Below are 25,554 nucleotides of genomic sequence, written 5' to 3'. Positions count from 1 at the left end.
TGGGGGGTGTTTACAAATGTAAAAGTATTTGACAATGTTCAGATAAATTGAGCAGAAGAAGTGGCACAACTAGTGGCAATTGTGCAAATGTTTTTTTTAAATAGGGGTCAACAGAGAGGCAACTTTTTGAGATTTTGATCATTGGATTACATTACATATATATGCCTTATACTACCAGAGAAGTGTCATATGTAAGTATGTCGCTTAAATCAAGTTTAAATGGAAGTAAATTATGCAACTGTCAAAATAAGCAGATTGGTTTTGGTGACTTTCACAGTTTATTTCTAAAAAAATAACATAAATTAATAGTTAAAGTCTGACTGAATGTTTAGCAAAGCCCGAATTAAAGACCATAAATTCATGGCTTAATTTTCTAAAATCTAATTTCAGAAAATGTAAGACTTTAAAGACTTGTAAATACCCTGGAAACATTTCAAAGTCATGTTCAACTATGAATTTAAATTAATCAGCGACTATACTATCTGATTACAGCTTCGCAAATATTTTCTGATTATTTTTGTGTTACAATATGTTTGAGTTTTAAACTATTTTTCTGGATGAAATAAATAAATTATCCCCACAAAGGAGATTATGTTTTTGCCTGTGTCTGTTTATTTGTCAGAAGGATTATGGATCCAGTTAAAGGGCCCCATCCAGGAAATCACTTTCCTTGACAATGCCAGATAGGTCAGTTCCTCTGGAAATAATGTATGGATCTTGATGTAAAAAAAATCTGACATATTTATGGTGTTTACATGTATGAATTTGTACAATTTGAGTAGATCTAGATAATAATGCAGATCTGGTGAAATAAAATGCTGAATCTGCATTTCACACAGATGTGTACTTATTATTATTAATACCTCTGCCAAGGAGGTTATATTTTCACCCACATCCGTTTCATGTTTTTTTTGTTTGTTTATTTAGCAGGATGTGTGGAATTGTTTGGTCTTAGCAGAGGTATGTGCTCTACTGAGTGCCATTGTAGTTAAGAAAATAATCAGTAATTGCTAGGGATCGACCGATATGGTTTTTTCAGGGCTGATACGATATCGATTATTGGTAATCAAGGAGACCAATAACCAATATTTGGAACCGATTTGCCAACACAAAACAACTGCTGTATAAGGACACTCACCGTCGTGTCCAGATGTTTCTATTAGTTTGTCCACCCCATTCATATCAGTGAAAGTAGGCTAAATAACAGAAACACCTCTGTATAATGTAACACAGCTCCAAACACTACATCCTCCACAATGATAATCAACAACTGTCTAAAACAATTTTAATAAAAACTGAACATTATAACCTTCATGAAGGAGGATTTACTGCAGGACTGTTGTATTAGACTACATCAGTTTTATCTAGATGTTCCTAATAAACTGACAACTGAGTGTATATTAGTAATTATCAGTTATATGTGCAAGCTGCAAAGAGCCTGACTGGAATTAATTGGTTGATTTTGGTGCCGTTTTCACCTGTGAACTGATACACCTGGTAACCTGGTTATCATATATTATTATTATCACGAAAGAAGATGTTTTACCCCCCCCCCCCCCTTTAAAATGTAACGCAGTAACACGTTTACTTGGTCGATCCCTAATAATTGCAGCCCCACTTGATTTAGGGTTGAAGTAGAGTCAGAATATTCAGTTAAAGTTTAGGTATGAGTGTTAAAGTATAGAAATACCACAGTGTGCCTGTTTGTGTTAGCTAAGAGGTGGTGGTGGCTGTGGTGGCTGGGAGGGCTCCACATCTGCCTTGTTGCGTTTGGCTGGCAGCGTGTGGTCATGAGCTTTGCGAATGTGCCGATACAGGTCGCCTGATTGTGTGTAGCTCCGATAGCAGTAGCGGCACTCATAAGGGCGCTCACGTGTGTGCACAATGGCGTGACGCCTTAGTGTGTACGTGCATGAGAAAGTCTTCCCACATACGCCACATGTGGGGACATCCTCCACAAAATTCCCCATAGAGTCCTGGAAGTCCTGGAAGTAGGCAGGAGGGTCTGAATGCTGCTGGGCTGTGGACGGAGGAATGAGGGAAACGGCAAAGGAGGAGGTTTCCTGGGAGGAAGGGGCAGCACCAGAGGAGGAGGAGGAGGGGGAGAGAGGGAAGGAGTAGTCATGGGAGGTCATCTGTTGGAGGCCCTGCGGGTGAGAATGGAGAAACTGAGGGCTGTTCAGCTCCTCATCCTGGATGTCATCTTCAAACTCATCCTCCACTTCCATCACTGGTTCTCTCTCTCTGCTTCTCTCTTTCACCTCCTCCAGCTCTTCATCAGATATAACAATGGCCTCCACTTTGACTTTCACATTCTCTCTATCACTATTGTCTGTCCTCACTCTGCCCACATTTCTAGTGGTAGGTGAAGCTCCCGTATCCCCTTCAGGTCCCTTAAGGGTTTGTGTCTGAGGTGCAGTGTGAAAGTCAGAGCTTTGGCGTTGGAGTGACACAGCGCTCTGGATTCGGATTTGGGGAGGTGCACGTTGAATCGGCGAGTGTGTCGGGTTGGTCTGTAAGTGTGAGGTGGGTACTGACTTTTGGATTAACATGACCATTTGTTGTCCTCCGCCTAATGTACCTCTGTGGTCAGTCTCTGAGGGTTTCCTACTAGAGTCATTGTCATGGAGCAGTCGTGGTAAGTCCTGATGTGGGCTGGGGGAGAGGCTGGATTCTGAAAGAGCAACCACTGACCGACCACCAGCATAACTCACTGAGACCAGGGAGGAAGAAGATGAGGAAGAGGGCTGCTGGTTGCTGCTGTGGCTAGTGAAAGAGAGAAAGAAAGGAAGGACGGAACATAAAAACTACTTTTTTAGTAACAACAAACAGTAAGAATGCCCATCAGTACATGGAGGTGTAGCAGGTGCACAAGAAGCAGGTGTACAGGTGTTCCTAATAAAGTGCTCGGTAAGTCTATTTCCTGAGTTCAATTTCAAATTAACTTTTTACATACAATGCTATTTCCCTACTACACAGACTGATATATCATCTATCACGCTGCACTGACCTGTACTATTCCCTGTACTTAGTACTTTATGTTCACAATATCCAAATACTTGTGCACACTATGCATATTTGCCCTGTGTATTTTACTGGAACTACAATTCCACATTCCTCTGTTAATGTTCTTGGCATCTTTGCACGTGGATTTAACTATTGTTTTGTTTTTGTGTTATTGTATATTTTCTTAATTCTTAAGTGATTATTAGCGTTCGTTGACTTCAACTGTTGGGACAAGGATCAGACTAAAGATTTCAGGCTGCTAACAAGCTTGAAATAAAAAACACTGGTCACAAATCTCATATTTAGTCTATAAATTTACACAGACCTGTATGTCTCTGTGGTGCTGCAAGGGCTGCAGAGTGCAGACCCTTCCCCCTGACCTCCAGTCCCCAACCTGATGTGACCAGGGACAGACTGGCCAGGGATGAGGCCCTGCACCAGCTCTCCGCCTGGGGGCAGAGGAGGGGCGTCCATGCCTGGCTGGGTGGTATCAGCAAGGTCAGGGCTCAGAGGAGTGTGAACTCGTGCCTCTGATGACCCTCCACCAGTCCTCCGCTCAGACTTCACAGACTCCAACTGCCTCCTCTCAGCCACTACAGACACTGGTGAGAGTGGCACTGCCATGGCAACCGGATTCATGTTATCTCCTGCCATGGCCATCACAGGCTCAGCTCCAGTGTCACCGCCACCTTCTCTTCCCATCTGGAATGCCTTCCTCACACCTGCGCTCTCCTCAGAACGAGTGCTGTCCGCCTCAGCCAGAGGCCCTCGTCTTTGCAGTCGTCTCTTGCACACTCTCACCACCTCGTTCATGTGCAGAAAGCTTGCAGCTGCCAATATGTCCTCCACTGGTGGAGACTCTTCCAGCTGCAGCACACCTTCATAGACAAAATCTAGGAGCAAGCCAAATGCAGCAGCTGTGACAATGTCGCTGTCAAGTGTGACAGAGCTGTTGCTGCCGTTACCACCATTGCCCCCAGGGGAATCTGAGTAAAACATGTGGAAGAAAGGCGAGCAGGAGGCCAAAACAGCCCGGTGAGCCAGGAAACGGGATGAGCCCACCAGGACAGTGCAGTCACAGAGGAAGCCCCGCTGGCGCTGGGAACGCAGAGCTGACAGTAGCTGCTGGGAATGCTGGGGGAACTCCATCACCTGAGCAACAGAGAGGATAAAAACAAGAGAAAGCAGAGATATAGAGATAAAGAGAAATTCTGCTGTCACTGAAATAAATCACCACAGACAGCTCTGTAGTCAGCTGCATAAAGTATCCTGAAAAATATTTTGGCACTTCTCTTATGATTTCTTCAGATAAATAAAGGCTTTCACAAATTTAATGTCAGTCATCTCTTTTGGGAAAATATCGATAAAGGGTCAGTTCACCCAAATTACAAAAAATCCATCCATTGTTTTTTTTCTTAAAAGAAAAATTTTCCCGTTGAAAAATAAACAATGAGGTATATGGATCATTCTCAGTCATAATGATAGAGTTTATAGAAAGGCACATTGCTATCAAGTTTCCCTAGTGTTGATTTTCAAACACCACAAATCAAATTCTATTCACTTTTATGCTGTTCAAATTATGGCAGAAAACTTATCAAGGACCTCAAAACGCTGGCATATAAAACCAAAGCTATGTGCATGGATAGGTACAGTATCACAAGGGAGAACTGGCCTTCTGAAGTTAGGTTACAAAGTAAATACAGTGTTATCCCTTAAAACAGGAATAACGTCAAAACGTAACAACTAAAAAGAAAACATTTCAGTTGTAAACAACAACACAAGTTGTACAATTTCATTAAACATTAAAAAAGCTGGGTACTCACGGAAAGCAGGTCTGTTTTTCTTTAAACTCTGTTTATTGACATTTGAGTTTCCGGACAACTGCCATCCTCTAACATATCTAAATGTACGTTTCCATGGTGATCTGCTCGAAGTCCTCCGTCCACTGTCACGGTCTTCGTCTAGGACCTCTTCATATCTTAACATGTAACGCTACATACAAACAACACAGCCAGTGGCAAGCAGGTGAGGATGAAACATGGCAAACAAAATTAAATGTACTATGGAAATATTGTTCCAAATACCAAGAAAAACAAGCAGCTCCAGCTCAACTATGCTAACAGTTAGTTAGCCAAGTTAGCCCAACCTCTGTGTAAAATTCCAGCACCGGGAGCTCCAGTGGCGCATCTATCAGCATGAGTTGTAAGTTACCCTGAAATAAGAACCACCAATTCCCATCTGAGGTACCTCATACTTTTGCGATTGTGATGAATATTTTGTCACCAACACCTGCTGGCTGTCTTGAGTGTTTTCCTCCCTGACAAGATGCAGCTTTTCCTCTGTGGTGGCTGGCTACCGCAGCTCCACTCCACCCGCCACACTGCCACCTACAAGCGGATAACGCGAACAGACAGGAAGTGGGAGCTAACTGTACGTTTGTTGACAACAGTTTGTTGACCACAGCTGTGATCTTGTGTAACGTTTCGCTGAATTAAATTCACCACACTATATGATACAATATCCAACAGCTTCTGATTATGATCTGAATGACTGAGCTGCCTGCATTTCAATGGACAGTGATAGGGGAGGAAGAGGAGGCAGAGGAAGGAGAAGAAATCGTGGTGGAGAGGTGAGAGACTTCAGTCGTATAAATTGGGATAGTGTCCCTTTTCTTTAATAACAAAGACTGATTTGTGACCCATGACATGTCTGTGATTCAAGGCAAGCAGGGTGAATTGTTTGGCATGGTAAAGCCGAGGTCCTATTTTTAAACTATAGCTATAATTAGAGATGAAATTGAGAGTGTCTGTCTGTCACTGTCTACCAGGACAAGGATGTCCGCCTGTCCAAATCCATATCCTATGCTCTTCGCCATGGAGCCAAGCAGATGGGTCTTCAAATGGGTACAGGTGAATTGCTCATAGTCTGGTCTAGGTAACACAAGTGTCCCTTTACTGATACTGTGACAGCTTCTGACAGAACTTTGATAGCAAGTATTGACTTTTTATTTTTCACAATTGCTAAAACATATGTCTTGAAACTTTGCATGCTTTTCTCAAAACTGTAAACACAAAACCCAGTTGTTAAACCACATTTACAAAACCTCTGACTTGCCTCAAAACGGTGTCATCAGTTCTCAAAATCAAACAGTTTTCAGGTCAGACACAAAGCCAATCAAAATAAAAACACTACGTACTGAGCATTCATTACACACTACATAAAAAATGGAAAACACAGTGTTTAGGGCATGTAGCTTAAGAAGTTTATTACTTCTAAAGTAACACACCTCAATAACAGTTACAGTATTGCCTACTCTAAGTACTGCAAGTACTTGCATACAGTAAAACTTCAGTACAGCAAAAGGCAAAAAGGACAAAGACAAATGAAAAGCACATTACACTTTATTCAGCCTCAGCATCATGCCTTTGTACTGGGTCAGGCCAGAGCTTCATCTACATCACAGGCTATATTCTCCTTAGTCTAGCAATGAAAGAAAAACCCTCTGGTGTGCCGCATTCAGTCTTGGCAGAGCTCAACAATTATGTCACCACTAAACTTACATTGACCATGTGACATGATTTTTGATCTTGTGGTAAATAAGCATTGTTAAACAAGTCTAGAAATGACAGGGGCTTTCTTTCTACATCAGTCATAACATGAACATCTGTATTCTTAGTTTCACAAAATGCTTGCAGACTGTAAATGTATTCTAGTGCAGTGTACAGTGCAAAGAGGTGAGTTCAAGAGAGAAAATCCGTTGTGGAAATGTGACCATAGCCATAACAGTTCTCATCCTCACAGATGGCTTTGTGTTTGTGGAGGAACTCCTGGCTCACCCGCAGTTTCACTTATACTCATTGGAAGATGTTGAGAGAGTTGTGGCCACAAATGACAAGCAGCGCTTCAAGCTCTCTCCCCACCCAGAAGATGGACGCCTGCAGATTCGAGCTAATCAGGGCCACACAGTGCAGGTAAACAGACTAGTATATTTTAGATGAGGTGTCTGTGTTCCTGAAAAGAGACCTGTGGACACCTACAAATGGCACTAGAAAGGGGATATTTGTTTTCATCAGCAAGCCAGCATGCAAGGATGCATATCTGTTGTATTCAGTGTTGCATTTGTACAGTATATTTAATTTACACCAAAATTGCTTTTCGACAGAACAAGTTTTCCTCTGGACTTACTAACATGATAAATGTACATGAGGTGTGGGTAATGGAAAAATTGTGTCTTTTCTCCAGTCACTCATAGAGATAAAAAACCAAACAGCAACATGAAGTATACTAAGATTTCAGAGGCCAAGTCTGTGTTTTATATTTGTACAGTATGTGTGGGAGAGTCTGAATGAAAGACAATGTAAATTAAAGTTTTATTAATTTTTTCAGATACAAGTATATAAACTGTACATTTACATTTTGCAAAATATTTACTTCCTGTTAAATGCGCTCCATTCTGTCCCACTGCAATCTAATTTTAAGATGACGTATGTCTTTAGTCCTCTGACAATCACTCTAATCATTTTTATCCTCTAAAAGAAGTGTAATCAGTTTTAGGTGATGGTACAAAAAGACACTGGAAATAGCAGCACCAACTCTGATGCTAAAGTGGATCTTCAAGTTTGATTTGGTGTTAACTTTTCTTTGTTATGTGATTTTCGCCACCTGAATTGTTGACAGAGGCATTTATTGTAAAGGCTGACATGTCAGCTGAACACAGGTTACATATAAACGCTCACTGGTGTTTGGTTACATTTTAATCGAGTCCTCAGTTTTTCTCCTAATCTTGCCTTATGAGTAGTTCAATTTCACTCTAAGACCTTCACAACTAATTAAGCATCAAAGCTGTAGTTTCAACAGAACTCTGTGTATGAATCTTAATGTGGTCCAAAAAAGTCCAGTATACAAAATGCTGTGTTAATACTAGTTCCATTGCTGAGGTCAGGTAAGGGATTTGGAGCTGAAACCGGTCCTGGCTGGTTCTCCAGACTGCCCAGCTGAGGCTGTTCATGGCTCCTACCTGTGCAAATGGAGCTCCATCCAGCAGCAGGGCCTGAGCCGCATGAAGAGGACACACATACACCTGGCATCAGGCCTCCCTGGGGAAGATGGCATCATCAGCGGTAAGCTGTGTGTGTGTGAGAGAGAGAAACAGAAGCATGTCTGCTGAACATTAAAGTAAAATGGTACTACTGAGTTATTTCATTTTCCCACCAGGCATGAGGAAAGACTGTGATCTAGCCGTGTTTATTGATGTGCCCAAAGCTCTTGCCGGTAATCTTATCCACTATCGACTGTTGCCCAATACACTCAATTCAGTCTATATGTTTAGGCAAGAATCTCTCTTACATGTGTTTTATGTGTATATTTGAATATACAGAAGGTATTGAATTCTTCTGGTCAGAGAACGGTGTGTTGCTGACTGCAGGCAACACAGAAGGAAAACTTCTTCCAAAATACTTCAGTCGAGCCTTAAGACTGAGACCTACAAGTAAGAAAAACTATCACATGGATTCATTTAATATAGATTATGTTTTAAAGCAAAGATTGAGTGCCAACATTTACTTGTTCACTGAAGTCAGTCTTGTCCTGTGTTTCAGGGAGCATCCTGCCACTGCAGTAGCAGCAGAGGATACTGATTTGTCATTGGTCGCAGGAAGGCTCACCTGACTTTGCTAGCATCCCATGGTTGGTTGATAATTATCCTGGTTCCCTTGGTAACATTTGTTGTTTGGCAGGAACATCCTTGTGAGGCAATTTTGGTCAGAAATAGGAGAGTGCATTCAGAATTTATCCTTAATGGGACTAAATTGGAAAACTTTTCATTTTTGTGTCATTATTGAAAGGATCAGTATGGCTGTAGAGAAACCTTTATTTTTATATGAGAATTCAACCAGTTTATGTTGACAATCGTCACTTTTTATTTATAAGTATAGAGGCTTTGTTTTCTCTTTTGCATTGTTTGTAATAAATAAACTTGATTGACTGCCAAGACAGTTTCACCAAGCAGCTCTAAAATATGTAATAATGGTTACAATCAGATACAATGACTGTTGGCAACAACCAGCCAGGCCTTTAAATAAATGAAAATGAACATTTGAAGACATATTGCATGTGTGGTTAGTCACATGACTAAGTATGGGAAAACAGAGGATGCAGACACTGTGGTTTTAGTTAACAGACTGCCTTAACAGTTCCTTATGAAGATATGGACACACACGCAGCATGTGCGAGGAGATAATTGGTTTGAAGCTTCCTGTGTAAGAAACAACAGAAGTTATCACCATATGTCACAACGACAAGGAGTGAAGACAACAGAGAATGAAAATTTGCTATATTTATTTAGTTAATGGTAAACATTTTATATTGGCATGCATTATATCATCAATGTTTTTAATTCCTAGCTTTAATAATAATGTGGCTCCTGTAATGTGTTATTCATTTCTAACAGAAGTCTAAGTGACAGTAAGACTATAGCTCTACACAAAGTAAGGCTTTGCATCCTGAACAATTCTGATTATAATTCTGTACAGATGGAAAGAAAAGTAGCTGCTGGCTTATCCAAGTGGTTTTACATTTCCATGAGTTTAATTTAGTCCTGCTGATGCTTGAACCAGATGACCAGCAGTTTGGCCCAGCAGCAGTCCATCCTGGAGGAAACTGGAAGTCAACACGAGGACCACTGGAGTCTTGAACTGTCTGAATATTTAAAGTCTTCCAACCTCTGATGTATCTTACGATAAACAGTGTGTGTGTGGAACAAAGGCTAGATAAGAACTTAAGTGGATTGACAAGGTGGGTTTATACATGTACACACAAGCAGATTATCTTATTTTAACCCTTATACTGTTCTGACCATTAATGGTTGCCTGAATGCAACAATAAATCATGTTAAGATCTGATGTGGGCATCTGTCTTAGAGAGCTTCATGGCCACCAGTCAGCTTGTGGAAGAGTTCCTCATTGAGCGTGTCACTCCTCTCACGACTGCGTGTCGACATGAAAATGTAGCCTCCAATAAACTCGTGAACAATTTTGCAGTCTGCAGTCACACAGCTAAAAGCAATGTTGACATTGCCTTCAAATTCAATGGCCATCTGGAGGGGTTAGAAACACACACACACACACACACACACACACACAGAAGTGAAGTAAATTATTTTAAGATAAATGCATACTATAAGGGTTGAAAACATTTTACGCTGGTGAAATTGCACACAGCTACAAAATACGATGTTGATGCAATAGGCTTTTGTTATAGGCTATTCACCTTCTCTCCCCCTCTCTCTGTCCCTTTCTCTCAAACACACACACACCATAGGGGGAAGGTCCACCTTATGTCATGGTTGTTAATAATCTGCATCATCGAATGATAGCGTAATTTATATCTATCATATATTTCAATGCACCCAAGACCATAATTAACTCCGCCAAGGAGGGTATGTTTTCACCTGTATTTGTCAGCAGGATTATGAAAAAAGTACTGAACTGATTTGTACTGAATTTGGTTGAGGGATGGGGCATGGGCCAAGGTAGAACCCATTAAATTACTATGAGTTTGAATTTTTTTCTCTGAAGTCTGGTCTATGTTGATTGACATTGGGCTTGGTGGAGGTCTGCATTATCTGTGTGCCCCTCTGGTTTATAATACATTAGGCCGTTTGCGGGTCAGGTTGAGTTTGGGTGGTTGATTAATGCATATTTTTGGGTGGTGTGTATTGGCTCTCATAACGGGCCTGGTGGGTGCAGGTATTAAAAAACCCTGACCCGCATAGACAGCTTAATCTTTGGAACATGGAGACACGTGCACTGATGATGAAAGTGCAGGCAGGGGGAGTGCGGGTAGGGAGAGAACAACTGAGCCAGTGGAGTAGAGGAAAAAGCACTACTTTCAAACACAACAGCATGATACAGCACCGGTGCTGGAAGGGCACCAAAACAGCCTGATGATCATACACGTACACGAATGTGATCACGTGAAATTTGAACTCACACACACAGATCTCAGTCTGGAGTCCTGGTGTTAATGAGGTCACTTTACTTCCCATTACTTTACATTACATTCCCTTTACTCCCATTTCAGAAGTTTTATGGCCGATGATGCCAGCATTCATTGAGGCATTTTTTGTGTGTAGCCGAAGTCATACCTGGTTTGTAAGTTTTCAAAGTCTTAATTGAGTCAAATTGACCAGTTTTGACCTTGGGTTAAGTCATCACAACAGCATAGTGACATAAGATTTTGTGAATACTAGACACGTGGGAACTTTTCTTGAGCTAATAGAGCAACAAATATATCATGCAAACTGTCCTCCCTTACAGAAGCCTGATTACAGAATGAGTCTGACCTGTCGTATGTCCCAGTTGACGTTCCACTGCTTCATGTTGTTGTAGCGCCAGGTCTTGACCACATCACCCACCCCCAGGTCGATGCGGATCAGGCGGTTTGGAGCGATGCCCAGTACCTCGTCTTTTCGGCTACCTTTGAACCTGTTGGTCAAAAACGTCTTTCAATGTCTTTCAGCTTAAAATGCCTTAAAATGCAGTGGAGCAAGTAACTGACAACAGGCAAAGGACAAAAGTTCATTTCAGGCAAGCAGCACTTCCCTTTATCCACCAAGTGTTTGAGAGAACTCAGCTTAAAACTCAGTCATCTTCTTGTGTGTGTCAGCCTTCCTGTGCTCTCTCTGGATGGACAGTTCCTGGGCTTTCTGCTGGGCCATGTATTTCAAAATCCTGACAAAAGCAACTCTTTAACCCTCCAAAATTGTGAGACCTAACTGAGTTGAATGCTAGCTGAATTGGATACCACTTGTTTTCCTATGTTTTCTACTCTTATCAACACTCATATTTACAGCACTGCTACTTCAGGAGCAGGGACTGCCGACACACAGCAGATTTGTTTCAGAAAGTTTCCCAAAGGAGCACTATATCAGAAATTCATCTGCAGAATTGTGTCTAGCAGATAGCAACTGTGGACCAGAACTTATCTTAAAAAATCCCAATTTTTGCCTTTTAGATAGATTTGTTTTTTAGTCTTGAATGAAAATTTGCATTTTCTTAAATTACAGCTGCTAGTGAGATCTGATCTGAAAAGACTCTCAATACAATCTCAATATTTATGCTGTGTATGAGTAAATGTTTTTTTTAACCCAGTTACACTATATGTGACTTTTGTCTAGTTTTCCCACCTTTCATGTTGTGAAAATTAGGGCTTAAATCGATGCTAACTGGCATTCAATGAATTCTGAAAACATTTAAATTAAACTTTAAACTTAACCTGACAACGATGTATGAGAGGCCAAAGTCAGGCAGGGCCTGCCAGATCTGCAGGAAGCGCGTCACTGCATCCGTCAGTGACAGCTGAGCCACGTTCTGGTACGCGTCCAGAATACGAGGGGTCAGCTGGAGGAACAGGCACAGGGTAAAGATCAGATCTAATTTTATGTTGGTTGCCTTGAGCACAAACTGGGTAAGGGTTTCAGCTGCAGAACTATTCAGTCAGCTCAATTGTTCAAAATCACTGTACTGTTGATGTTGAATGATTAAATTCATTTCCATTGGAATTTTGCACATTGTTAGATGTCATACACAATATAAAGGCTCAATAAATGAGAGACTGGTGTGATCCAGTAGTCCTGTGCTCTGCTGTAGATATGAGATGTCACATCTAGTATTCTGATCTTTTTTTGTGTGTCTGTGTACAAATTCCTCCTCTTCTGTGGCTCCTGTACCTGTTTGGGTTTGTACTTCTTATGGTAGCGTGGCGATACCAGACTGTGAGTATTGATGCTTTCATCGTTGGCAGGTACGTTGCCATGGGAACTGGAGTTGGTCTTTTGCATTGCCAGGAAGGAGTGGATGCTCTGTATTTCACTCTGGTAACTGCTGTCTGCGAGGCTCTTGCCTTTGGAGGCCAACCGACATGCCGCCATCCACTGAGCATATTGCTGCTCCTGGTGGGTGAGAGACAAAGACACAGGGCAGGTCGAAAGACAGAGAGAGAAAGCGTGAGAGAGTGATGGGACTGTGGTCAGAGATGTGAGATAGTGGGACAAAGCCAGAGGTATTCAGAGAGAGGTGGTGGAAATGACAGGATGTCACATACAGAAATGAGGGGAGACAGGTGTGTGTGTGTGTGTGTGTGTGTGTGTGTGTGTGTGTGTGTGTGTGTGTGGGGTGTGTGTGTGGGTGTGGGTGTATGTGGGTGTGTGTGGCCTCACGTTTTCACAGCGCAGATAAACCTCGTTCATGCCCTCAGGTGCTGGTATCAGGAGTCTGATAAGGAACTTCTGTGCGGCCATGTTAACGTCTGGAGCCACTTCACATCCTGTGTGTGAGATGGATATCAAAGCAACATTTAATACTGAAATGTGACATTTATCGGTTAGACAGAGATACGATGGGAACAGATAGATAAGCGATATGAGCACTGAATCAGACTTCCATGACATCTTGAGTACATGGCCCATGCCTGAGTCACACTTACAGTTAATCTTCTGTGTTGTCATCTACATTAGTGTTGATATTCTTCTTTGTTAAAGTTCAAGCCCTGAAATTTGTTTTTAGACTCTGTCTCTGACTTTGACTCTTTATCATAAATGTCTCTCTCTCTCTCTCTCTCTCTGGGTGTGTGTGTGTAGGTGCGTTTTCTCATTAGCATTACTTTATACTGTAGTATGTAGTAATCTTTCAGCAGTGATATTACACAGATCTGAATAAACATGTTGCTAAGCAATGACTGCTATTTCATTGGCTACTAATTCATTTATACTTAAGGTTCTATTGATAACTGAGTATATCATTGGTGACATAGCAGGGAAATATCAAAATGATGGAAAGTACAACAATATAATAAGTACCTTTGAGGTTTATCTGCTGAATCGGCTCTCCAATGCTCTCCTCTTTGCTCTTGAAATAAGAGATTGAGGTATCCTGGAACTTAAACCAGTACTGCTTGTATCCCTTCAGTGTCAATCTCTTTGGCCTGAAACATACAGTCACATAGCTCAGTTTCACCAGAACACTTTGATCGTTTTTATCAAGACGTTTCCTCCTCATATATGGTAGAAAATAGAAAGTTTCAGAAAACTGCTGCTTTCCTAGTCAATGGATTAAATATCTATCATATAGCAGATGTTTATATATTTTTATATGGTTATAAAGAAAGAATTTTATTAGTACCTGAGAGGACTGAGTGACTGGAAAATGAATCTCACCTGAATATCTTCAGATAGTCGTTGAGCTCTGGTGCAGTCATGTTTTCCTGGATGATAGACAACAAAGACAAAGACCTTTCAATTTATAAATTAGCTCCCCTTTTCACCATCTTGTTTCAGGGAAGCAGCAACAGAGAATTTTCTTGAGTATCTACTGTTCTTTCTATGCAAAATCCTATATAAATTTATACATCACACAAAACTGAACTGAGATTTTCTGTTCTAGTTTTCGAGGTAGGAAAGTGAAATGCATGATGATAAGCAAGGTAACTGCTAATCATGAACCCTCTGACTGCAAAAATATAACATCTTAAATGATGTAATTGCAGCTGATGTTTTAACACAAATGAATAAATAGTTTTAGAAGGCCCTCATGTGCTGTAACATTTCATGTAACCTTTATTGACAATTTCTCTTATCACTGACACCAAGCTGTTTTAAACATTTGAGCTATCAAAAAACCAGTTGCCATTTCTCCCATTTCTTTTTCACCATTTGTGTTGACCTAAAGCTTGCCGCTACTGTCAACTACTTCAGCCATGATAAAGTTAAACAGCTGAGTCAAGCGTATCAGTAGCTGACATACAAGTTAAACCAATATGTCTGACCAGCATCTCGGATGCGGAGCTGCTCTCTCCCTCCATCTTGACTTCCAGGGACTGCAGGGCTGACTCCAAGTCGTCCATGGCTGCACTGGAACTCATCATCTGGGGCTCCGACTGAGAAACCTTACTGATGTGGTACTACATGAGTTTGAATTAAGAGAGGAGAGTGACAAACTTTTAACCTTATATGAGATGTTAAAGGAGAAAATAACTCAAACTGTGTGTTGTTACTACGTGTTTCATCTGGATACTAAAGATTGTAACCGTAAATTAGAACAGTCTTCAAGTCCATTTTGAATCCACTGAGTGGGATTTTAATTGTGACATAATTGTAACCTTAAAGCAAAAAACTAAACAAAAAAATAAAAATAAAACACAGATATAATATGTATTATTCAAATCAGCAGACAGATGCTTTCCTATCCTTCTTTGAATGACTGTTTGGTCCAGTTTTTATGGTTGTGTTATCAAATTAGAAGTTTTCATGTATTATTTTATCAAACAATGTATATTACTGAAAGTGTAATTTATTGACAAAATGTGAAGGCAGACTCTGCTCACAGTTGGTTTCTGACTGACTGGTATCTTCATTAGATGTATTTGACCATATTTGTATATAAATAGTGAAACTTTTCCTGTAGTATGTGATATTTAAGAGTTTCATGAGGTTATCGTCCTCTTCCTGTAGAGTATTTTTAACGTGATGTCTCCAACGTGATGCACTTATTTCCCCTTCAGCAGTAGTGTTTTCTACCTGCAGAGCACCAAACAGCATCATCTCCTCCTCTGTGCAGTCGATGTCCTCCAGCAGGATGGCCCAGCGAGCCTGTTCATACAGCTGGGTCAGACGCACAACATCGTACTGCAGGGCCAGAGAGGAAGGGTGGAGGTCAAAGAAGGGAAGGACTGAGAAATACAGATACAAAAACATACACATACTCTATCTGTTAACATAACATGTACACACACACACACAGACACACACAGACACACACACACACACCTTGGGTTCTATGTCATAGAAGGAAAAGTATTTGAAGCGAAGCCAGAGTCGGTCATTTTCTTGGATGCCCTGCTGCATAAGACTACGGGATGAGTCCAACCACCTGAGGAAAAAAAGAGAATAAGTCTGTATTTTCTCAAACATATACTCACAAGTGGAAGAAAACTACCACAGTGCCTCAGAACTATTTTTTTACTGTCTTGATGTTCCCACAGAAATCAGAGAGATTACATTTAGATAACACATGTTGTGAGTAAGTATGACATCACAAACTAGCACAAAACAACACCCAAAAAACTAAATAAATTAACAAGTTATATGTACGTTTATATTCAAACTCTGTAACCTAAATAAATATATTTATAGATATATCTTCCATTTGACTTCTGTTCCATTTGTGAATTACTAATTATAATTATGTTAATCAACAGTTTCTCATTGTCATGTTTTTTAATACACTTTTTTAATACACTAAACTTTTAGCATGCATGTATGTGTAAAGGCATACCTGCCATTGATGTGGGCCTTGTCCACCACACTGGCTGGACGGTACTGCTTGGCTATGACTTCTGGGGCGGGGGGAGGCTGAGTAACTGACAGCATCTTGTATATGGTCTCCATCTGAGGTGAGTCAGCAAAGTGAGCTGGCATGCCGTTATACAGACAGGGCCGGGACACTGTAAGAGAAGAGGGAGTAAGAGAGTTATATTTAAATTTTACAGGGAGTTAACTTCACAGACATCAAAATAAAAGTCTGGCCTCTGTAATAAATGTCTCCATTTCTGCTCTAAAATCCACAGTAGCTGCTTAAGAAAACAGTCATGGCTGTCAGATGAAGACTGCTGTTAGGTGTGCTTAAGACTCTATGATTAATCTTCTCCACTGTCCCTCAGGTTTACTTCTGGATAATTTTCAGATAGACCACATAAGACTTTCTGTGTGTATAAAGCCTTTTGAAGACAACTATACAAAATACCATAATCCTTTCTCAGAGGCAAAACAGATGCTACAACAGCAAGATTTTTCAGTGATTATTGTTACCACCTCATTTGCTTCTAAATATTTTTGCTAAGACACACCGCTTATAATATGTGTGAATTTGGGGCCTGGAGAGTGAAGGGAGTGTGATGAGTGTACCCGAGGAGAGGGGCACCTCGGTCAGGTCGTAGATCTCCTCTGTTGAGTCTTTATCTTTCTTCTTCTTTTTCTCCTCTAAGGGCCGAAGGAGGGAGAGCTCCTCAGGGCGACGGATGTCTGCAGACGTAAAAAAGAGGGCATGGATGTAAATGCTAGAGATTTAGATTTTTTTGGTAAATGTTTACTCCAAACTGGATCATGGCTCTGTGAAAGGGCCCAAAGATACTCTGTGACACAATGGTAGGGTGTCTGACCCCAGATCAGATGGTTGTATATTCGAATCATGTCAAACTCAAGTGTTCTGCTGTTGGTGTATTAGGAACCTTCTAGTGCATATAATGTACTAGTATCCTTAGCAGATGAAGATCATCAAAGTCAAACTCTCCTCCCGACAATTAAAAGAATCAGTATCAATTTAAACCCCCTGCACCAGTGTTTGATTTGTCATATCACATCAAGCTCAAATGGACTGCTTTTAAATTTCTAGAAAACCACCATTTAACACCAACCAGGGCTTGGTTCATCAGCTGATCTGTTGAGCAGTTGGCCACTGAAAGCAGACTCTGTGGCGCAACGGTAGCGCGTCTGACTCCAGATCAGAAGGTTGCGTGTTCAAATCACGTCAGGGTCAATTCTTCTGCGCTCTGAGTACATAAGGTATATATAATATATAATGGACTTGTCTCCTTTGCAGATGAAGTTTATCAAAATCCCAAGTGTGCATCTTTGGAAAGACCCGAAGATACCCTGTGAGTTAATGGTAGTGAGGCTGACTCACTATCTGAAGGTTGCATGTTCATATCACATCAAGGTCAACTAGGCTGCTTTTCAATGTGTAGAATACCTCCATTTATCACTGACTGGAGCTTGGTTCATCACCTTATCTGTTGAGCAGTTGGACAGTGAAAGCAGACTCTGTGGCGCAACGGTAGCGCGTCTGACTCCAGATCAGAAGGTTGCGTGTTCAAATCACGTCAGGGTCAGTTCTTCTGCTCTTTGAGAATGTAAGGAAGCTCCTAATGTATTTAATGGACTTGTGTCCTTTGCAGATTAAGGTCATGAAACCCTGGCGTTTAGTTTTTCATTGGTTTAGTGGATAATTGGAAAGCTCTGAAGATACTCTGTGGAGTAACGGTAGTGGGGCTGAGTCCCTATCTGAAGGTTATATGTTCATATCACATCAAGGTCAACTAGACTGCTTTTCAATGTGTAGAAAACCTCCATTTAATGCCAACCGGGGCTTGGTTCATCAGGTGATCTATTGACCAGTTGGCCTCTGAAGGCAGACTCTGTGGCGCAACGGTAGCGTGTCTGACTCCAGATCAGAAGGTTGCGTGTTCAAATCATGTCAGGGTCAGCTCTTCTGCTCTTTGAGAATGTAAGGAAGCTACTAGTGTATTTAATGGGCTTGCCTCCTTTGCAGATGAAAGTCATGAAACCTTGGTGTTTCGTTTTCCATTGGTTTAGTGGATAATTGGAAAGCTCTGAAGATACTCTGTGGAGTAACGGTAGTGGGGCTGAGTCCCTATCTGAAGGTTATATGTTCATATCACATCAAGGTCAACTAGACTGCTTTTCAATGTGTAGAAAACCTCCATTTAATGCCAACCGGGGCTTGGTTCATCAGGTGATCTATTGACCAGTTGGCCCCTGAAGGCAGACTCTGTGGCGCAACGGTAGCGCGTCTGACTCCAGATCAGAAGGTTGCGTGTTCAAATCACGTCAGGGTCAATTCTTCTGCTCCCTGAGTACATAACGAACCTCATAGTATATATAATGCACTTGTCTCCTTTGCAGATGAAGTTCATCAAAATCCCGGGTTCGGTTTACTGGATCTTTGGAAAGCCCCGAAGATACCCTGTGGGGTAACGGTAGTGGGGCTGACTCCCTAGCTGAAGGTTGCCTGTTCATATCACATTAAGGTCAACTAGGCTGCTTTTCAATATGTAGAAAACCTTCATTTATCATCTACCAGGGCTTGGTTCATCTGCTGATCTGTTGAGCAGTTGGCCAGTGAACGCAGACTCTGTGGCGCAACGGTAGCGCGTCTGACTCCAGATCAGAAGGTTGCGTGTTCAAATCACGTCAGGGTCAGCTCTTCTGCTCTTTGAGAATGTAAGAAAGCTCCTAGTGTATATAATGGACTTGTGTCCTTTGCAGATTAAGGTCATGAAACCCTGGCCTTTAGTTTTTCATTGGTTTAGTGGATCGTTGGAAAGCTCTGAAGATACTCTGTGGAGTAATGGTAGTGGGGATGACTCCCTATCTGAAGGTTATATGGTCATATCACATCAAAGTCAACTAGACTGCTGTAGAAAACCTCAATTTAACACATACTGGTGCTTGGTTCATCTGATGATCTGTTGACCACTTAAGCTGTGGTAGCAGACTCTGTGGCGCTACGGTAGCGCATCTGTCTCCAGATAAGAAGGTTGTGTGTTCAAATCATGTTAGGGTCAAGTAATTTACAGTTCAAGTGCATATGGAAGGTGATGGTACCTGAAGTCAAGTTGTTTCCTTTGCATTTGACACCAGAGCAGAAGAAACACTAATCCATGTTTAGAAGAAAACAGTCTCTTTAAAACATGTACTATACAACCTTGTGCACCTGTGACATCTTAATGAGTTTGTGGATTCACATCAAAACTTTTATTATATGTGACTTTCATTCAGATGGTTATTAACAGTGCTGACCAGCAATATGTCACAAACCTTTATTTATCTGCATACCAAACTGATTTTGATTTATTCCTTAATTATAGCTGTTAGGTATTAGTGATTATTGTAAGAAGTTACAGTAGAATGCACTAATGTCAGTCTCTTGCGTCTATTTACTGTACTCAGTGAGTACTTTGCATGTATCAGAGAGACACATAATCACCAAAGGGAACAGTCTCTATTCTGTAAGGTTGCCTCTGCCAGTAATGAGCTTCCTGTTAGACTGAAAACCCTGGAATACACAGTATATAAATCCACTGTGAATAACAGGCTAATGGAATTATTCACTTTCCAAATGGAATCAACAGTTTTTTGTTTTTAAGTAGCAAGTATCGTTAAAAGCTTCTGTTTTAATCTGCCCTTCAGTAGAAGTGGCTCCTTTGTTTTGATCCATAATGGGATTTAACAGAGGTTTATCTGTGTTTCTGTTCCTTCTCTTCATGTTTGATCTACCTGCTGCATGGTAAATTTGATACAAATCAGAGCTTTCTTAATCTATACCTCTGCTCCCTCTAAGCTGCTTTTCGACAGATTTTATTATTTCCCCTCTGCCTGCTGCTTTTCAAAACCTTTCCAGTCTGCTGTCACCTCCTGGGGATTTCTGGTGAGGAATTGAGACCAAGAAGTGCCAAAATTAGACTGAATGAAAGCATGAAGCAGATGGCGAAGGTCTTCTTTTCTGGCAGTAGTGTGTGTGTGTGTGTACGTGTGTGTGTGTGTGTGTGTGTTGGTACATCCAATTAGACTGCAACATATTAATGAGACACTTTTACACATCTTGAAGAATAATTAGGTTGTGAACAGCTATTACAGTGTGAGTTCTTACAAGCAGCAAGATGACTGCGAGGGAGAGGTAAGAAAAGGAACTGAAGGAATTCATACTGTGAGAGGAAAAGAAATTTAAAACCCACTGTTTGATTTGAAAAATCAAGTTAATGCATCTTTTTAAAACAATTCATTACAGTTTTAAGTAATGATTTTCTGTAAGTATACTTTTTTTCAGTTCTAATGCCTTAAGGATGAAGAGAGGCAGAAAGAAAGAAAAAGAAAGAAAGAAAGAAAGAAAGAAAGAAAGAAAGAAAGAAAGAAAGAAAGAAAGAAAGGCTTACTTAGCATTCTGCAGATGCCCATCACGGTCTGGAAGACAGGGCTGGAGAAGCAGGCATGGAGCCTCAGGGTCATGCCATTGGGCAGACCCAGCTTCAGTGGCTTGTGCTGGGGCATGTACAGCAGCCGGGCATCGGCGTGGATGCCATATTTCTCCAGACTCCAGGCTGTCCGAAGCAGCCACTGCTGCTTCTGATCCCACCACAGTGCATGGTCTGACCAGTCACGCTTGATCTCTGCAGAGGACGGACACAAAACAGATGTCACTAAAAAACCAAAACAGAGTTAACATTCATTCATTTAAAGCAGTGATGTGTGAAACCTGTAGTTGACTTCTATAATCACAGAACAAAAGCCATGTGGTGAATTTATAATTTGTTATGCTTCTGAATCACTGGTCATGTGAACATAAATTATTCTCTTGACCACTAAAGTGGCAACTAAAAGTCATCAGTTTACTTCTTTCCAAAAGTGTTCACCAGATTAATGATTGAGTTCAGAGACCCTGTGGCATAATTCAACACATCTGACTCACTCAAGCTCAGAAGGCTGTGTGTTCAAATATATCATTGTCAATTTATCTCCTTTTTCATGCATAGTTTTCTTACTTGAATCCTTGAATCATTTATGTGGTATCAATTCTGTGTAGCTTTACTGAATAATAAAGCTTCTGTGGATGCACACACTCACTGTTCATTTTATTAGGTAGACTACAATCTACTGCAATACAATCCAAAACAACATTCTGCCATTATTACTACCTTTATGAAGCTTAGAAATGTTGTTTTGCTTGACAGTCATAAAGGTGAGAGTTGTACTTGTTGTTGTTGCACTGGATTGCATTATATTCAACAAGTAGTCAGCAAAAACTTCACATAGGCTTTTTCATACAAATCATGGTCGAGGTGTATTGGATTGCAATAGATTGTTCAGATGTAGGAATAGTGTCCACTAAGTGTATACTGTATGCATTGACAACAACACCCTTTCCTTTCCGTGAAAACGTTACTTAGTAATGTGTTTTATTTTTTCAGTAATGTTTATTGTAAGCGATCATTACTACATTACATGGCCGCTTATAACATTACAGTAAACAAGTCACCACAGCAGTATTATGTACTCCCTGTCCGCTTTCTCGGACACCTAAGACTCTGTGGCGCAACGGTAGCGCGTCTGACTCCAGATCAGAAGGTTGCGTGTTCAAATCACGTCAGGGTCATTTATTCTGCGTCATCACGCCGTTTTAGTAGTTATGGAAGAAACAGACTCTTCAACGTGAAGTGACTTCTGAATAAATGGACAATGAAATAATTCAACTAACAAATAAAACGACATTTAGAGAATCATACTGCCAATTAAAGATGATGTAGAGAAGTAAACACATATTTTTGAATGTCACTGTGAAATGCATTGCTTGTCTTGTCAGCAGCCGCTTCACATAAATCACAAAAACAGTGAGGCACATGTAGGCAACAAACAATGCAATTAAAGACTAAATCATATACGATAACCAAATAAAGTATAGAAATGAAAACAGAAAAATAACAGGAAAGGAAATACAGACCAAAGATAGACCCCTTGCTATATAGTGCAGGTCGAGTGGATATTCTGAATATAGAGCTGGAGAAACCTTGAAAAATCTGATTAATATGCTGTTTTATGTTTTTTTCAATCACATTTACCAACGGGGTGGTGGAACATACGTTTTGTGTCTAATTATGACATTTTTTATGATTACTGGAAGAAGTGGAGGAAGAGAAGACCACACTAAAACCAAAAACACCACATATGTCCATGCAAATAATCAAACTATTTTTAGTCTGTGTCAGAGAGAAAGACTGAGACAAACAGAGGCAGACAGTGACCTACGTGTCTTTTCCACCAGCTTGAGAATGACCCCTCCGACGTGGAGGTCAGAGGTCACGCTGAGGGTGACAGGTGGAGCGTCAGACCCCAGGTCCTCCACTATGACTGACAGGTCCCACGCCGCCATACTGGGAGAAAGAGAGGAAGAAAGAGAGACAGAAATGAAGGAGACAGGTCTGACAGAGCAGAGTAGACAGACGCCAGGAGATGAGGTGAAAACAGGAGAGACAAAGATGGAGAGAGTGAGAGAATGAAAGATATGATAGATTTAGTAACAGTGTCAAACTGATAACAAGTTACTATGAAAGGCCGCTCAGCAATTGCTCTTTAAATGATCTATTATGTGTGACAAATGCAATTTTTTTGTGTTTTTGTCTAGTGGAAATATGTGACAGCTCAGACAAAACAGTCAAGGACAAGAAGAAGATGAACAAGACTGATAATTAATCACTTAAATGATTTGTTTTTCCACCACATTGATTAAACTGCCCACACCATCTTCAGGTCTGACATGAAATATGGTCAGATGATTCTTGATGCCAAACTCGGTGTTTTGGCCATTATTATTTTAGAGTCCTATATATGTCAGGAGTGAGAAATTACACACTTTTATATGTGAATAAATTGTTAAAATGCCTGAGGAAAACATTTTAAAACTCTGTAAAACAAGATCATAACATGACATGCCTAAAATATGAGAGACAATTTCAGTTCCACTAAATATTAATGCTCTCTGCTTTATTTCATATTCGTGCATAAAAATCATTGACACATGCATTTATAATTAATTTTCAAGAAGGATAAAAGTGCTGTGAGAAGGTGAGTTACATATGTTGTAACTGTACAAGAACTACAAAGCTTGACAGATTTGATAATACAAAACCTACTTCAGTTTTCCATTTAAGATATTAAATAAGACGAAGAGATGATAGATGACTTGCCAATCTTCAGGATTCAATATCACATGATACTGAGTAACAGGGACACACACTTACAAACTGGATGGGTGAATTTGTTCTGACACATCCAGTTTGAGGAGCACTTCCTGTTCTGCCTTGAACTATCACCATGGAGGCACACTTCCGCTTTCTGATCCACCCAAGTCATGAAGTTGATACAGGGCCAATATACTAAACTACTATGTGTGTTTGAAAGTATTTAAGCCCATTTTAAAGCTATTATATTTATGAATTTAAACATGTTAGTGCACCATGTAACTGTATTTTCAAGGACTGGTATCACAAACAATGCCATTACAATGAATAAATGACATGACTACACCATTCTTCGCCTCTTTTGGAGGTGTAAAGTTTCTTTATCTGTATATGTCTAAATGTAAGCTCTGATCCGTCACCAGTTAACCTCTTACATTATATTTTATAGAGTGATGTGACCTAATAAATGACCCCAGATCTGAATTTTTAATACAGAAGCCTTACAAATACATACCTTGTCCTAACTTTCTCTCTGCCCCCCCCCCACCCCCCCCCACACACGCACACACACACACACACACACACACACACACACACATATACTTTCAAAGACAATACCTTCAGTCTCCTCTGTCCAAGGTTTTGAGAAATTTAATTGGGGGAACCTGTGTGCCTCTGTCAGATCGCTGAAGAAGTTTCTGCAAAAGTTTTGTGCAGCAGTTGCCCTTCTCGATTTGGGCGGGTTGTGGTCTGCTCAGCAATGTCAGTGCTGCCTTCGTCACTTCTATCAAGACAGGCTTGTTCCTTTTTTTTTTTTTGTCAGTTTCCGCCAAGCGGAAATGTGTAAAGGACTCAATTTTTTGACTGACAGGCAGTTTGAGTTGCTCATATGAGGCAATGTGTGTGTGCATGTGCATACATATGTGGGAGCTGAGACAAGAGATATTAAATGAGCAGACAAAACACATTATCACTCTCCTCCATTTGTCTCCCTGTTCTTCAAAATAGCAAGCACACACACACAGCTCATGGCAGATTAGTCATCATATATTGTGTTTTTCAAGATCAGCAATGTGTAGTTTTAGGGTGTGTATTACTGATTATAGTTTTTATGGTTTTCTACATTGTAGCGACAGCAGTTGTTGGTTTTGTTTAAGTATAAATTGCAAAGAAGAGTAAAGCCTGATGAGGCAAAGTCTTAAAAATGTGAGTCACTAACTTGCTAAATTGCTTCTAAAACTGAAAGGTTTAATGTACTGCTATAGCCTGATAACACTTAAGTTTAAATAAAACTCAAAATCATAGGTGGCCTCATGTACATTTTCTATGTAGCAAATCCAGATTATTATGATGTCATCACAGTTTACTGTTCGGGGGAAAATAACCCTACCTTTAAACAACTACAAACATGGACAAACTTTTCTGGTACTCAATTATACAATCCACTAGGGGGCGACAAAATTTATATTAGCGGCTATAGAATAATGTTGCATTCAGGGGCCTTTTTTTTTTACAGTCTATGTTGATTAGGATAACACAGTTAACCATCCTCTATGATGAGGAGACAACTATACAACTCTATCCTACGACAAGATTATATGTGCAACCCATTAAGAAGATTGTGTTGTTGTGTAAGCATGTGTAAATGCCTAAAAACTTGTAGAGTATATACATATATTATATAAATATATTTTCCTGTAATAGTCTTGCCTCCTTCACGAGAAATATACTGTAATTTACCTTGGAATTAAAACTCCAAGGCATGTCTCAAATTCACATAACGTTTAAGAAACTTTTTTTTCTCGGCACAGGAATTGTATTTATCACTTTTTAGTCGGTCACGCCGTAATTTCAATTTTTGCGTGGTTCTTGAAGGAGGCCTAAGCTTGTGGTCGTTGGCTTGGTCTCTCCCGTCAGGGTTTACGCTCAATGTAAAATTGTAGAAAAAAATGGCAACGCTTGTCG

General features: G+C 40.5%; 3 protein-coding genes and 6 non-coding genes across 12 annotated transcripts; 7 read left to right on the top strand and 2 right to left on the bottom strand.

Annotated features, from left to right (window-relative positions):
• Positions 1 to 1,426: 1,426 nt before the first annotated feature.
• On the bottom strand, positions 1,427 to 4,914 carry zbtb3 (zinc finger and BTB domain containing 3). Its single transcript, XM_022759853.1, has 3 exons — positions 4,830 to 4,914; positions 3,332 to 4,158; positions 1,427 to 2,766 (listed from the first exon to the last, which is right to left on the bottom strand). Exons 2-3 carry the CDS (start codon positions 4,153 to 4,155, stop codon positions 1,710 to 1,712), a joined length of 1,881 nt encoding a protein of 626 aa, XP_022615574.1. The 5' UTR covers positions 4,156 to 4,158; positions 4,830 to 4,914; the 3' UTR covers positions 1,427 to 1,709.
• Positions 4,915 to 4,988: 74 nt separating this feature from the next.
• trpt1 (tRNA phosphotransferase 1) lies at positions 4,989 to 9,222 on the top strand. Of its 3 annotated transcripts, none has more exons than XM_022759854.1 (8): positions 4,989 to 5,031; positions 5,535 to 5,635; positions 5,834 to 5,915; positions 6,808 to 6,977; positions 7,949 to 8,126; positions 8,221 to 8,277; positions 8,384 to 8,494; positions 8,604 to 9,222. In XM_022759854.1, exons 2-8 carry the CDS (start codon positions 5,576 to 5,578, stop codon positions 8,624 to 8,626), a joined length of 681 nt encoding a protein of 226 aa, XP_022615575.1. In that variant the 5' UTR covers positions 4,989 to 5,031; positions 5,535 to 5,575; the 3' UTR covers positions 8,627 to 9,222. The 3 variants fall into 3 exon arrangements, with proteins under 3 accessions (XP_022615575.1, XP_022615576.1, XP_022615578.1); XM_022759855.1 differs by lacking the exon at positions 4,989 to 5,031 and adding an exon at positions 5,407 to 5,436; XM_022759857.1 differs by lacking the exon at positions 4,989 to 5,031 and having other exon boundaries at positions 5,443 to 5,635; positions 5,834 to 5,909.
• A 105-nt stretch (positions 9,223 to 9,327) lies between these two features.
• fermt3 (fermitin family member 3) lies at positions 9,328 to 24,363 on the bottom strand. Of its 2 annotated transcripts, none has more exons than XM_022759851.1 (15): positions 24,208 to 24,363; positions 22,658 to 22,830; positions 20,791 to 21,024; positions 16,964 to 17,080; positions 16,335 to 16,503; positions 15,827 to 15,929; positions 15,578 to 15,685; positions 14,827 to 14,961; positions 14,219 to 14,265; positions 13,862 to 13,986; positions 13,223 to 13,329; positions 12,734 to 12,955; positions 12,280 to 12,404; positions 11,348 to 11,489; positions 9,328 to 10,099 (listed from the first exon to the last, which is right to left on the bottom strand). In XM_022759851.1, exons 2-15 carry the CDS (start codon positions 22,779 to 22,781, stop codon positions 9,920 to 9,922), a joined length of 1,938 nt encoding a protein of 645 aa, XP_022615572.1. In that variant the 5' UTR covers positions 22,782 to 22,830; positions 24,208 to 24,363; the 3' UTR covers positions 9,328 to 9,919. The 2 variants fall into 2 exon arrangements, with proteins under 2 accessions (XP_022615572.1, XP_022615573.1); XM_022759852.1 differs by having other exon boundaries at positions 22,658 to 22,782.
• Positions 17,523 to 17,594, top strand: trnaw-cca. Its single transcript has one exon. It is a non-coding gene; the product is annotated as a tRNA-Trp (tRNA).
• Positions 17,875 to 17,946, top strand: trnaw-cca. The gene has a single exon. It is a non-coding gene; the product is annotated as a tRNA-Trp (tRNA).
• On the top strand, positions 18,249 to 18,320 carry trnaw-cca. The gene has a single exon. It is a non-coding gene; the product is annotated as a tRNA-Trp (tRNA).
• trnaw-cca lies at positions 18,623 to 18,694 on the top strand. The gene has a single exon. It is a non-coding gene; the product is annotated as a tRNA-Trp (tRNA).
• On the top strand, positions 18,986 to 19,057 carry trnaw-cca. The gene has a single exon. It is a non-coding gene; the product is annotated as a tRNA-Trp (tRNA).
• trnaw-cca lies at positions 21,936 to 22,007 on the top strand. The gene has a single exon. It is a non-coding gene; the product is annotated as a tRNA-Trp (tRNA).
• Positions 24,364 to 25,554: the final 1,191 nt, after the last annotated feature.

This window comes from Seriola dumerili, unplaced genomic scaffold (genome assembly GCF_002260705.1).
Source record: "Seriola dumerili isolate Sdu_G_001 unplaced genomic scaffold, Sdu_1.0 BDQW01000331.1, whole genome shotgun sequence".
Lineage (NCBI taxonomy): Eukaryota > Metazoa > Chordata > Actinopteri > Carangiformes > Carangidae > Seriola > Seriola dumerili.
Note: the sequence above shows the minus strand (reverse complement) of the source record. Positions and strands in the feature narration are given on the sequence as shown.